This window comes from Pezoporus occidentalis, unplaced genomic scaffold (assembly GCF_034315485.1).
Source record: "Pezoporus occidentalis ecotype Australia unplaced genomic scaffold, CSIRO_AGI_Poc_V1 ctg54, whole genome shotgun sequence".
In the NCBI taxonomy this organism is placed as follows: Eukaryota; Metazoa; Chordata; class Aves; order Psittaciformes; family Psittacidae; genus Pezoporus; species Pezoporus occidentalis.
Window position 1 is genome coordinate 7,235,380 of NW_026915877.1, and position 12,818 is coordinate 7,248,197.

At 39.6% G+C, this 12,818-nt stretch overlaps 1 protein-coding gene across 10 annotated transcripts in view; it reads right to left on the reverse strand.

The window, feature by feature from the left end:
- The window catches only part of PCDH15 (protocadherin related 15), a 370,883-nt gene that overhangs the window by 37,585 nt on the left and 320,480 nt on the right, over nt 1-12,818 (reverse strand). For all 10 annotated transcript variants that reach the window (XM_062637927.1, XM_062637929.1, XM_062637924.1 and 7 more), the window contains one exon: nt 10,060-10,148. In XM_062637927.1, coding sequence (XP_062493911.1) covers nt 10,060-10,148 — 89 coding nt within the window. The remainder of the gene's footprint in view (nt 1-10,059; nt 10,149-12,818) is intronic.

Sequence of the window (12,818 nt, forward strand, 5' to 3'; positions counted from 1 at the left end):
ACGACACCAAGCTGTGTGGTGTGGTCAACACGCTGCAGGGAAAGGATGCCATCCAGAGGAACCTTGACAGGTTTGAGAGGGGGGCTCATGCAAACCAAATGAAGTTCAACAAGGTCAAGTGCAGAGTCAGGGCAATCCCAAGCACAAACACAAGCTAAGCAGAGACTGGATTGAAAGCAGCCCTGAGGAGGAGGAAGACTTGGAGGTTCTGATTGATAAGAAGCTCAAAATGAGCCAGCAGCATGCACCTGCCTCCCAGAAAGCCAACCGTATCCTGGGCTGCATCACCAGCAGCATGGCCAGCAGGTTGAGGGAGATGATTCTCCCCCTCCACTCTGCTTTTGTGAGACCCAACCTGGAGTACTGTGTTCAGCTCTGGGGCCCCCAACACAAGAAGGACATGGACCTGCTTGAGCAAGTTCAGAGGGGGGTCAAAAAGATGATCAGAGGGCTGGGGCACCTCTCCTATGAAGCCAGGCTGAGAGAGCTGGGCTTGTTCAGCTTGGAGAAGGGAAGGCTTAGAGAAGACCTCAAAGCAGCCTTCTAATACCTAAAGGGGTCCTATAAGAAACCTGAAGAGGGAGTTTTTACAAAGGCATGTAGTGATAAGACAAGCGAGAATGGTTTTAAACAGAAAGAGGGTGGAGTTAGATTAGATATTGGGAAGAAATTCTTTACTGTGAGGGTGTGAGGCACTGGAACAGGTTGTCCAGAGAAGCTGTGGCTGCCCCATCCCTGGAAGTGTTTAGGGCCAGGTTGGATGGTCCTTGAGCAACATGGTAAGGTCCCTCCCCATGTCAGGGCATTTGAACTAGATGATCTTTAAGGTCCTTTTCAACCCAAACAATGCTATGATTCTATGATTTATGAGCAACAGTTAGCTTAATTTGTCTGTCACTTGTTAATGCAATGAGGGTAATTACTGTCCTCCCAGTAGTGATACAGTGAGAGGCAGAACCAGCAACTTAACAGGTGACAAGACTTTCCTCCTGCTCTAACTCAATTTTAGCTCTCCAGACATAACGTAATGAACAGAAATGCCTCCAGGTACATTACCATCATGTTCTGAATTCCCATGAGTGACACCAGTTAAAGCAAATTAAGACCAAGAGGATTTTCACTGTCATTGTGGACATGTGGCCGTAAATATCCTGAAGACTCTGAGATTTTTTTTCATCATTAAATGCAAAAGAAATGCAAAGCCAAAACCATACAGACAGAATCACAGAATTATAGGATAGAATAGTTACATTTGGAAAGGACCTTAAGGTCACCTAGTTCCAGCCCCCCTGCCATGGGTAGGGCCACCTCGCACTAAACTATGTCACCCAGGACTCCATTCAATCTGGCCTTGAACAGTGCCAGGGATGGAGCATTCACAACTTCCCTGGGCAACTCCTTCCAGTGCTTCACCACCTTCAAAGTAAAGAACTTCTTCTTTAGATCTAACCTAAACTTCCCCTGTTTAAGTTTTAACCCATTACCACTTGTCCTATCACTACAGTCCCTAATGAAGAGTCCCTCCCCAGCATCCCTATAGGCCCCCTTCAGATACTGGAAGGCTGCTATGAGGTCTCCACGCAGCCTTCTCTTCTCCAGGCTGAACAGCCCCAACTCTCTCAGCCTGTCTTCATACAGGAGGTGCTCCAGTCCCCTGATCATCCTCGTGGCCCTCCTCTGGACTTGTTCCAACAGTTTCATGTCCTTTTTATGTTGGGGACACCAGAACTGTACACAATACTCCAGGTGAGTTATCACAAGAGCAGAGGAGAGGAGCAGGATCACCTCCTTCAATCTGTTGGTCATGCTCCTTTTGATGCAGATATGTTGGTTTGTTGAGCTGTCCCTTGCCTTGTGGCATTCTGGTTCCAAGACATTTCTGCAAACAGCAGACCAAAATCTGGGATAAGGCACGACATTCCTGTGCCACACTTAGCACTATGTCTGTGAGCTGCTAGGCACACCTGAGACATCATGCCACATGGCATGGCTGAGGTTGCTACACCCCATTATGGGTAAAGGAGACCCTGCTGTGCACAGGACTAAACTAAGGGCCACACCCTGGCATCATAGCATCATGCTGCTTTTTCCCCACTGCTGCACAAATCCAGCATGCCAGGTGTATGCCTCAGCATAGGAGAGATCCTGCTACAAGGAAAAATGTAAAAAACTACTTAGAAGGCCCTTTGGAAACTAATGTGAAAGGTCCATACAAATCAGTTAATTCATCTCAAAATATTAAATATTGAATCAGCCACACTGGGAGAATTCAGCAATGACAATTCAACTAGACTAATAGTCATCGTGTAAGACTTGGTAAGTCAGCAGTAAGGTTTAATGACCCTCCACTGTCCCTGGCAGAGAAGATGCATGACACGGCCTGAAAGAGCACCGCAGTGTTCCAGTAGTTTTATGCCCTTGAGCTGAATTTTCAAGTTGTATGCATATCCTTTGAATAAGCACAAACAAAAGAAACAATTCAATCTGTAGAACATTTTAGATCCTCACTAGTACCTGAATTTAATTACTGAACAATTACTTAGCAGAAAAGTCTATGGAGAAAAATTATTTAAATTATCCAGCAATTCAATTGTCTGCTATGTTTCTGAAGCACATAAAAATATTTTAAGAAATAACAATAATAAAAAAATCTTTAAAAAATCCATTTTTTTCTTTCAGGACTCTAAAATAACCAGTACCATAGACTTGGACCTACAAGTGTTGAAGAGTACATATCCTGCATAAATTTTGGCTCCTTCAATGAAAATTCTAAGTCCACAAGACAGCTTAGTAAAAATGATAAATTCATATTCTTGATATTTGAAAATGCAAGCAAATTTGGCAAAAATGCACAGACAAGAGCATTCAGTTCTGCCAGTACACATCAATACAGACTTTTCAAGTGTTTCATTTAATCCAAGGACGCTCAATTTTGCTTAAATTCTGGCTGCGTTGAGTTTTTGCAAGGTTAATAATTGACAAAATGCTGGATTTTCTACTGTAATTTCAGTAGCAGATAAGTAACAATTTCAGCCCATCCCACACAGACAGCAATAGATTTGGGGGGAAGGGGTGAGTGATACACTTGGCCCCAGATCACAGATGCCTTATTACAACATTCATACAGCACAGGTAGGTTATAGTACTTCTGTGGCCTCTGGAGAAGTACTGAGCTGCTTTGGAGCTGCCGACACAAGTCAAGAAACCCTTATTAGTCATCTAAGTCAGCCTGCTCTGTGCTGCAGTGTAGAATAAAAAAGCCAGAATGGGGGTTTATTTCTAGCCTAAGACTATTCCTTCTTTATAAAATAGTCCTTTGACAAAGATTATCTCTACGTTTACATCACACAAAAGGCATGTGTCTAGCAGGAAGGAGCACTAATAAGCCAATTTACTCTGGATATAACATCTAAATTATTTAGAAAACAAGCCAGAGACAATGTCTTTATACCTACTTATCTTAATCCTATAAAAGTATATTTGACTGTACACCATAAAGAAAATTTTGTTTCTTACATGTTGCTAAGGTTTTTGTTCTTTTTGTGCTCATCGTGTATAATCCTGTCCTCCAAAAATCCTACATGCACTCCAACTTTTTATTTAAGTATCATTTTTCCCAGTCACAGAAGGAACATTACTCTACACTCACCCGAAGAGTAAGAGACATCTTGACTTTGACCCAGAAGACGTTTCTTTGGATCTCAGCACAAGAGGGTTTTTACTGCAAGAGTAAGCAATTTCAGAATAAAGCAGAAGTTTACAGCTTTATCTGAGAAGCCATGCACTGCATTATAGCGCTTAGAGAAAATACATTAACAGAACAGGGCTGAGTATTATTGAGAGGAATGACTAGAAGACTGCTGAACCAGTGCTTCCTAGCTGGCAGTGGAAGTAGCAAATGGAAAAGCTGGAGTTGAATAAGTTTTGGTCTCTATCACCTAACTTAATAAAGGTGGCCTACTGTTATTAATCATCCTGATTATAACAGGAGGGAGGCTAAGATCAGCTAAGAAACAGAATGGGCTCTGTTAAACACTGTGCAAAGTGAGAACTTTGCATTGCATTGCATTCTCCAAGCAAAGCCGAATGTAGGGTGGATATGAAATATAATGCAGACAGTTGGTGGCAAATGTCCCTCTAATCTACTTATTTTATCTAATTAAATATAATCTAATTTATTTATTTGCTAACTTTGCAATTTAATTTAGAATGAAACAATACAGTGCAATGAAGTGGAAGGGAAAAAGGCAGAGGTCCGAAGGGCCAGGAATAAAATGAGCCCATAAAACAGCATCAGGGAGTGCTGAGACAAGGAACAAGGCAGCTACAGCAATACGTGAAACTAAAGAACATTTAATAATGTTGAAGAAAGTAAGTGCTAGCTGTGAAGAGTGCTTAATGGCAAGTTCAATGCCACCACCCCAATATGCAACAGTCACCTGTAATTAAGTTTAATTCAGTAATCACGTGGCAAAAATCATAAAGCAAGCAACAGAATGGTACTTCTATGGCAAAACTAACGAGTCTGAATGATTTATACACTGCAACTTCAGCCAGCAGGAAAGAGATGTTTATTTTCTAGCAATCTATGGACTGAGAAGAAAAAAATCCACTAAGTAAGGTTGAATATTTTAATACACTCAGTGCTTTCAGAGGTACTGTGCTTCCAAACAAGCTTCTCTAAGGTGTCCCACCCAAGAGATAGCTGTATCTGGCTTTACTAAAGGCACCAAGAATGCTGGAATCCCAGTGATGACTCATAACATTTGATTTCATTATACACAGCAACATCTTGATAAGTATGTGACATTTCACAGGCATTCACTCATGCTCCCGATTACTGAACATACCAACATTCTTCCAAAAAAGAAAGCAGGAACAGAGATATAAAATACAATGATACACACAAGTGCCATGTAAAGCACTCACATCAGCTGTCCTTTTTAAATGCCACCGGCTGGCTTCTGCAACTGAGATTGGAAAACACCATTTGCTATACTGTCAACAGCAAAATGCTACTGAAGGGAAATGATCCATGTTTTGAAACAATTCCCTAAAGAGAGGACTGTGCAATCCAGCTCCTATACATAAAATATATTTTCTCATATGCTATGATTACACATAAAATTATATATGATGTACAATGTTCTTGTGATGTATATTATGATATATAATTTATAGCAATATATATTGCTACAGTATATATTAGGACATTCCTTTTAAGTGGACTACAATTTCTATGCAGCAGAGCAGACACTCCTTTGAGAAATGATGGCAGTCAACTTTATCTATGCAAACTATTAAGTTAGCAAGCTGAACTTCTGTATTCCAAAACACTCACTCTATATATCTCCAAGGATCAGCACTTTGGATTTTCTACTAATGAACTTCCTGGTCACTTCTACATTGCATTAGAGGTTTTGAGTGTGGATTTTCTTGAAGTATGGAACTGCCGCTTTCTTTTGTAAGCATTAAGGTATAAAGGATGGCAGTCTATAACAGGCTAAAGTACACATGGAGAAAAGTTCCCCGGAATTATCACATGTACTATTTCCAGTAGTTTTGTCTTGAAGAGTAGGGACTAACCTCTATTAAGATGCACATGATACACATGAACATCCAGAAGACAGATAAAATTGCTACACAGAAGCATCTTCACTTGGATTCCACTCCCAGAGGCAGGTCTGGCCAGGAAGCTGCATGCACCTAAATTCCTCAGCCCAGGAGAGCACAAAATGCTTGAGCAACACAGAGAGAAGGCAAGCTTCAAAGCCCACAGTATGCAACTAGTACAAGCATTTTGGGATCTCTGCCTTTGTACTATAACAGGCACCATGACTTGTCTGTTTATCAGTCAAGATACAACAATCACCACCAAGACCCCACTGAAAATACAGGAGACTACAGAAACTTCTTGATGTGGGAGGTTTAGATTTCAGTGTTTAAATATTTATACTTATTACATAATTTCTCATTAAATAATAAACCAATTCTCTATTGTTTTATCCTTGCATGTTTATTAGCCGTATGAGGTCATTCCATCAGACCCTAATTTCCAATGAAATACTCCTACACTACCACTGGGAGATTTTCTTCATGTGGATGGAAAAGAAACTGTGTTCTTTCCAGGCTCACTTTTCACTACAGGGAGGAAAGAATAATATGGTAAACCTCACTCAGTTTTTGAAAGTGAGGAGACAATCTTCACTCTCCTCTTCTTTAACAGCTCCAGAGGAGTCCAAGTGCAGCTAAATGTGCTTTCTCTTGATTAGCTTAGAAAGCACACACAATGTGAAAAGCATCAACATTGAAAATGATGCCCAAATGGTTTTGGCTAGCTGTAGTTCAAGTAGAAAGAATTCCCCAAGCAGTATTATCTCATTTTGTAGGGTTTGTAGGCTGTAGGGCAAACCCAGCCTTTTTAAGAGGAATGTCTATGGAGTATTTCATCAAAGCACTCATTTTGAGCCACTCCATTATTCCATTTCAGAGGAAATTATTTTCCATCTATAGAAGCGTGTACAGAGGAATTTTGTTCACAAGACATTTCCATTACTCACAGGATGAAAGAAACAGAGGTCTCTCCGCTAATGTGGCATACCAATTTTAGCTAGAAGCTTAAGTTGCAATCGCATGAAACCCAAAGAACTAAACACTCAGAGTATGAGGTTAGCTATTTTACTCCAGTTGAAATGCTGTTCCTTGCCCAACAAGTAAGCAATCACAAACATTGCCATATTGAAAAAACACTGTGTTGTCTGCCTTCACCAGATTTTCTGAGGAACTCACACTGAAATTTCCACTAAGCCTCACTCCATTTTCTCTGTCATCTTCTGCAGCAGACATAAATGGATCTGTCTGAACAGACATAACTATAGTGGGTGAGAAAAATGGCAAATCTGACATTGATGTACAGTCTGGAGGATATGAAAAACTTGTTGATGAAATTAAAGCAGTTGGAGGAAAACCAAGATCCCTAGTGAATGACTGCAAAGGATCGCAACACTATTAGAAACATTAGCTAAAGACATAGACATTGTAACCCTCAAAAAGCCAAATTCCTAAGCCAAATAGGTAGTGATGCTTTAAATCTTTTCTTCTATGGTACGCTTCCTTTATTTGGACCATTAACCAACACAAGTCTCAGGGCTATGCTGAGCAAGCCTTTGCAGGGTGGCAGAACAGAATTATATATTTCTCAATACCTTGTATCCACCCTGTAGTGAAAATGACAGGTAGGGAGAATCTGTTATAACTGGTCCTCCAAAGTTGTTTAAATCACTATTTATTTTATTGTGAAAAATCATTATAATTTCAAAAATGACCCAGCTACCCACTTTCCTATTATTCCCCATCACCAAGTATTGCAATTAGTGGTTAAATATTGTATTTTCAGGGAATACTTACTATGATTCAAGTGCCAAAATGAGAGGAGAAAGAGCTGAATAACCTCTGTAGTGACCAATTCAGTTAATGATGTAGTCTTTTTATATGTTAATGAATTACACAAAGTCTTCTAATTTTATAAATTAGTGCGTTATTTGAAATGGCTCAGAAACCTCTTTGGACAAAAGTACTTCAGCCTGAAAAGGTGTCCAAATTATTTGATTTTCCTTTGCCTGTGGCTGTATCTTCTGTATAGCCATGAAAAGAAACAAATTCCTATTGATTTGTTTTTATGTCCTACATGAATTATTAAAGCCTTTATAAAAACAGGGAAAGAGCAATCTTTTAAACTTTAGGGAAAAAAAAACAAACAAAAAATTTGAAGATAAAAATGAAATAAATGTATTTCTATTTGAAACAGACAAGTACAAAGATGCAAACATATTTCTGAAACTTTTGCTCTCTTCAAATATTTTCAGAGAATGCAACAATTTTAAAACAAACTAATGCAATCTCTTCCAGCAGAGGCTGTCTTTAAGAGCTTACCCTTATAAGTGAAATTCTTATGCTACACTCCTTTGCTGGCCTCACACTTTAAGTTCGTCAAATCCAACCATTGTATTTACACATCTGTCAGAGACTTCCATGCACAAGGGCCAGAACAGCATGAAACAAGTTTTACAAGACTCCAGCCTGGCAGAAGAATTTTTTTTGGAGCATGAAGATTGATGAATGTGGCTCTGGGCCATTTTCCAAGACTGTGGCAGGATGTGCCTGCTACTCCTCTTGGCCCCAAAGGAGAGGAATGAGGGTATGGTTAGGGCACAATTCATTGTTGAGGCACTGAACACTGCTGAGACCTGCTAGGAGCTGGAAACAAGATGCTCCAGTGTTTGTAAAAGCAGCTCTTCACAGGGATTGTGAAAGGGCAATATGCTATCTACTCTTCCTGTTCTTGCCATATCACCTGTTGCAGCATTCATGCTCTCAGTCCCATGAATAATGTCATGTGGTTGACACTCTCCATTGAAGCCAGGCTTGTTTCATTCTGCTTTTAAACCACCTTCTATAAGGGACATCAGTATTTTGCTGGTGGTTCCTTGGTACCAGGACAGACCAAAACTGGGAGGATCTCAAAGACAGCGTTAAGTCCAATTTAGCCTGAGATTGTCCTGTGTCACTTAGAAACAAATGGCACTTAACACGTGTTCATCTTCACCACTCAAGAAAGCAGAAGCCCAGAAAGGCTATAAACTACTCTGTGAAGAAAAAATTGCACAACCCAGCACACTAGGGTGAACTTGGAGGCTTAGTAAAGCAGAAACAAACATTTCCTATTACTGTCCCTAAAGATATATTGTTCTTTTGTCTCCCCAGCCAACACAAACACCTGACACTTTTGGAAAGCTAGATCTTAGGTGTTAAGCAAGTAAACTCCTTTATTATTCTTAGCTCCATGAAATGGAGTCCCTGTGAATACAGACTATTGTCTGAACAACTTAATTAGTGTTTCTGACGTTAGAGTCTATCAGAGCTAACTTACACCTGGCTAAAAATAGAGGAGGAGAAGGGAAACATTCTAAATCTTCAGAAGCAAATCCACTGATGTTTTTTCCTAGCCCAGCGAAGACATGAGCCATTTACAGACAACACATTCTTTTTCAGTGAGTGATTATATTACCATCCCCAAGGTATTTCAAATTACGTGGAGAGCTAAAGGTATGATAACAGGTAGGATGGAACAGACCTGTTGAAATCTGAGAAATGCCATTTATCAGTGTGTAATAAAGTGACAGAAGAATACAAAGAAATGTTTCTAAACTATTTGCTATAGTATTTTCTTCCTCATATTGTCTAAATCACTATCATATGCCTAATGACACAAAGTATAGGAAATTGTCCTTGTCTTACAAAAAGACGTTGGAATTGAAAACCTGACTCCTGGCAGCTGATGATGCTGTGGTGTATGAATGCTATTAAAACATATCTTACTAAAAGGATTTTAGCTGGTTTCCAATATGATACAATATACCCCTTTTATTGCAAGGTATTAGGGTTTCTAATTACCCATCCCCCAATCACAACAAGGCTCTTATATTGACACCCTGTAACCATTGTTTTACAATTAAAATTTTATCATAATAACATAGAATGGTTTGGGCTGGAAAGCATCTTAAAGAAGCTAGTGGTATTAACTGTACCACTACAATGTTTCTAAATTCTGCTTTCCCTTACAGCTACATCACCCGAATAAAATCATAGTGAAGCAATGCAGCTCACTGAGACATGCTGCCTCAACCTTTTGGAGATGTGCTTTGTTTTATATCCTGGATTCTGACAGATGCAGTTTCTGTGCCCAGTGTTTGGAGGTTCCACTATGGTCTGTATTAGGTGCAGCTCTAAACCAAGTTTCAGCCTGCAAAGTGGACAAATGTGCAAGCAAAGAAGTGCTGTAGATCTGCTGTCTCTGGGGGAGGGACAAAATGTGGATTTGGAGGCAGGGGGAGCAGTGCTGCCACTCAGGCAGTTGTGCTCCCCATCAAAACACCTGCTTGATCATTTTCAAGTCTTTGGCAATAAAGAAGATCGTGGCATAAAAGGGAGCACTCTTTGCTGATTTAAACATAAATCCAGTGAACTGTCTGAAATTTGTAGAGTAAATAAATTTATTACCCTATAAGTTGGTCTTTGTTTTGTTCCACAAGGGTGGGAGGAACATTAGAGACGATGACTTGCATATCCAACTGATTGACCACAGAGACCTGGAAACAAAAGAGTGAAATTCAATTGGCACTCCCATGCATAGCATCCTCCCCATACAAAAAGAATGGAATAATTACTTTCCTGCCATCATAGTCATACCCTGATATACAGGTTTCTCATTTTAATTAGGAGTAAGTGAGCTGGGAAATCTTGCTTTTCTTGGCAGCCAAATCCAATAAACAGCAGGCAAAGATTTAACTGGAACTGTAATTGCAGGACTGCATCAGAATTATAGGGACAGACTATGAAACCTGGTCTTCACAGTTTAGACTTCACTTACAGAATCATGGATCTGTAGATTTTACATTACCATGTAGATTTTACATTTTAACTTTTTCCTCTAAAAGGGCCAGAAAAAAAGTCTCAAATACATTCAATACTTGTGTTTTGTTAAAAAGAAAAAAAAAAAATTAAAAATTCCAGAATTCCACCTAAGAACAGACTGACCTCAGAACAAATTTCTCACATTAGCATTTTCTACTACAAAAGCAATGTAACCCTTCTGTTTCTCAATGGCAGGTTGAACAGGGTGCACAAGAGACTATGCGCATGCATCATATTCAGCACAGATGGTAAACTCTGCTTTACTTCTCCTGATCTAGTCTCTGCAAGATATTTTTTATCCCAAGGATGCCTTCCAGTAAAATGACTGCATGCTTTTTCCTCCCTTTCAAATATTTTTTCATTTTGTAATAGCTCTGTCTTAACTAGCACAGCCAAACTCCCCTTAGGTTATGAAAGGAACCGTTATTTCTCATAATGCTGGAGAAAATAAAACATTTCTTAAAACTTGGCTAATGTCCATATAGACATGACAGCAAACATTATACTCCAAAACTTACAATCCTTATAGAGGATTCTGGAGGCCAATTTGGGAAAGTAGGACAATGCTAAACCTTATAAATTTAAAAATCAGAGTTATCCAATTCAAATCTAAAAAAAAACAACCCCTGATTTTCAGAAGAGAAGCCTGAGCCCTCTAAGTACTTCAGCAGACAAACCATAATGTATTTTCACATCAAACACCGATTCACCAGCTTTGAAGCTTAATTCAACTTTAAATATTTAAATATTCTTGAAATGTCATCAGACTCACTGAATAGCATGTGCACACTTCTGTGTAAGAAAAAGAGAATTATAATGAACTCAAAATAAATTTTAGACAAAGATCATTGAAAGGAACTCTAACCCAATGATCTATTTAATAGAATTAACTACACTAGCCAGTCATTGTGCACCTATGCATGGAGTACTGCATAAATACAACACCTAAAAAACCCTGTAATAGTTCTTGTGATATTCAAGGAATCACAATTATAACTACTTGTTCATATACAAAAATATGAATAAGCATGACAAGTTATAGCAAAACAAGTGTGTTGAAGAAAAATCAAGATAAAGGTAAGGTTTCCATAGTAACATTAACTGGCTTGCTATCCACATCTGTAAAAGCTTTCATTTTTCAATTATTAAAAACAGCATTACGCTGAGGAACTAAGTCCAACTTAACCACGTTGTAACAAAAGCTGTGGGAAGAGAGTACTCCCTTCTGCTCCAGGAGAGATGGAAACATGCTGGGAGCAGAGACGGAAGGGGTGGGAAACCAAAGGCTCTCCCTGAGGCACCAGGGTCACTGCTCTCTGCAAGCTTTTGGGGGCACAGTTACCAGAGATCATTTAAATCACTGTTCTTTAGAATGCTTTTTGCTACTTCCAGACTACTGAAATAGCAAATACAGCCAGGTACTGTGATGCTAAATAGCAGGCACCAGCCTCAATTATAGGGTTGGAAGTCAGCATGTTCAGATGTCTCATGTCCATAAATATCTGAAGAATACATTGGTGAGAACTAGATAAGTTCCAGGTTAAATTAAATAAGTAGCACAACAAACTGGAAGTTTGCAGCAGAGGCAAGGAAAGCATGTTAATTGTTGATAACTGCTAGCCTGCAAGTGATATCCCTTTGATCCCATGCTTCATTCATTAGGCACTTTCCAATTTTTAAATCAAGCAAGGCAGAGCCTACATTCTTGATCATTATACGGCACCAGCGGGTTCCTGGGAGTAGCTTATGCTGAAAGCTGAATGAGGAAAGGGCCTTGGGACACCTCTCAAACCCCAACAAACATTTGGTTAAAAATATCATAGTGAATATTTACTATCCACATTTACTACCTGTAAGTGCTTGCTTGCAGCAAACTTGGTTTAAAATGTAATTTCTTATTTCTTTTGTCTCACAGAAGCCAAAAAGGGAAATTCCATCATGTGGGATCAAACAGTAGATCTACAGATGTCTAATATGACATCCTACCAGTCCCAACCAGCAGGAACAGACTGGAACATGGAACGCATGGACCACCCCTACTGTGTGAAGACATTTTACCAGTGGATTGGCGGTTTATGCTGCTCACAGACCTGTGCCAGGGCTGTGAGGAAGTTTCCTGACCAGAGTTCTGAAGGATACCTTGCTCTGCTCAGGTTCTTCCCAGTACTGTCCCTCCTGGTGTTGTCGTCTTCTCCCTAGTTCTCCATCCAGTGCAATCCTACCTTCTTCCCCCATATCTTATTCTTTTGCACATGAGTAATTAAATTAATTTCCCTTATCTATATGTGCTTCCTGAGCTTGTATTAAATAACACCTCCTAGTCTGAACAACTGACACCAGTGACA